Raw genomic sequence first — 918 nt, 5'->3', positions numbered from 1 at the left:
GGGAAAGAGAAGTCAAGCTGTGTCCGAGGGTTGAGGGCTGCCTGGGGGCCCACGCATGTCCCAGCACCCGGGGAGGGAGGGCTGATGAAGGGTATGAGAGGCACTGACTATGGGGGTACTCAGATGTGACACCTCCCTTCAAGGCCCATTACATGGGTGCAGGCAGAGCTGTGTGTGCATACATACACCCGGTGTGCAAGGGTGCATAAATATATATATATACACACACACACAGTTTTAATATATATATATTTATACCTATACAAATATGCATAGGCGTTCATCACTCCACAGCAAATACATCCACGCACATGTAAAGGTGTGCATGTGTGTGTTTGTGTGTGCATTCATGCATGGGCGCACATCCGCCGACACACAAGCGGGTGCCTCTCTCTGGGATTATGCTTGCTTTTTCATCTGTGCCCCTTTGCACACCCCAATATCGCGCTTCACCATGCTTCGAGCGCTCGAGTACACCCCAGATAACACTAAAGCAGGATGAGACCCATGGCTGTGACCGTCAGGTGAGACTTTTCACTCCTGTGGGGCCTAAACCGCCCAGAGCAGCAGCAGCCACCCAGCTGAGCTGGTATTTTGGGAGGAAAACACAGAGAAAAGAGAAAAATAAAGAGTGAGGGGGAGAGAAAGAGGAGCACGGGTCCTTACCTGCTGGGTGAAGGCTGCCTGGGGTGAGGTGGGGGGCTTGCTGGTGGCCCCCAGCTGAGTGTCTTGCTTGGCTTCAGCCTGGAGCTCCTTTGCCTCTGAGTCCGCCGGCGTGGTGGGGAGCCCAAAGCCTTCCTCGCTATCCGCCATGTTACGAGCTTCCTTCACCGAATCCCCCACTGCAGGCACACATCGAGGAGAGAGCAGAGATAAGAGACGCATAAGTCAACCCTGACGTTTAATAAAATATATATA

The 918-nt window shown here is 52.8% G+C and overlaps 1 protein-coding gene across 1 annotated transcript in view; it reads right to left on the bottom strand.

Annotated features, from left to right (window-relative positions):
• Positions 1–869, bottom strand: part of LOC104536645 (T-box transcription factor TBX5-like) — a 16,316-nt gene extending 15,447 nt beyond the window's left edge. Inside the window, exon 1 of the mRNA XM_010179321.1 lies at positions 667–869. Coding sequence (XP_010177623.1) covers positions 667–813 — 147 coding nt within the window. The 5' untranslated portion in view covers positions 814–869. The remainder of the gene's footprint in view (positions 1–666) is intronic.
• Positions 870–918: the final 49 nt, after the last annotated feature.

Source organism: Mesitornis unicolor, unplaced genomic scaffold, assembly GCF_000695765.1.
Source record: "Mesitornis unicolor isolate BGI_N332 unplaced genomic scaffold, ASM69576v1 scaffold46282, whole genome shotgun sequence".
NCBI classification, from domain to species: Eukaryota; Metazoa; Chordata; class Aves; order Mesitornithiformes; family Mesitornithidae; genus Mesitornis; species Mesitornis unicolor.
This window is presented reverse-complemented; position numbering and strand designations above follow the sequence as displayed.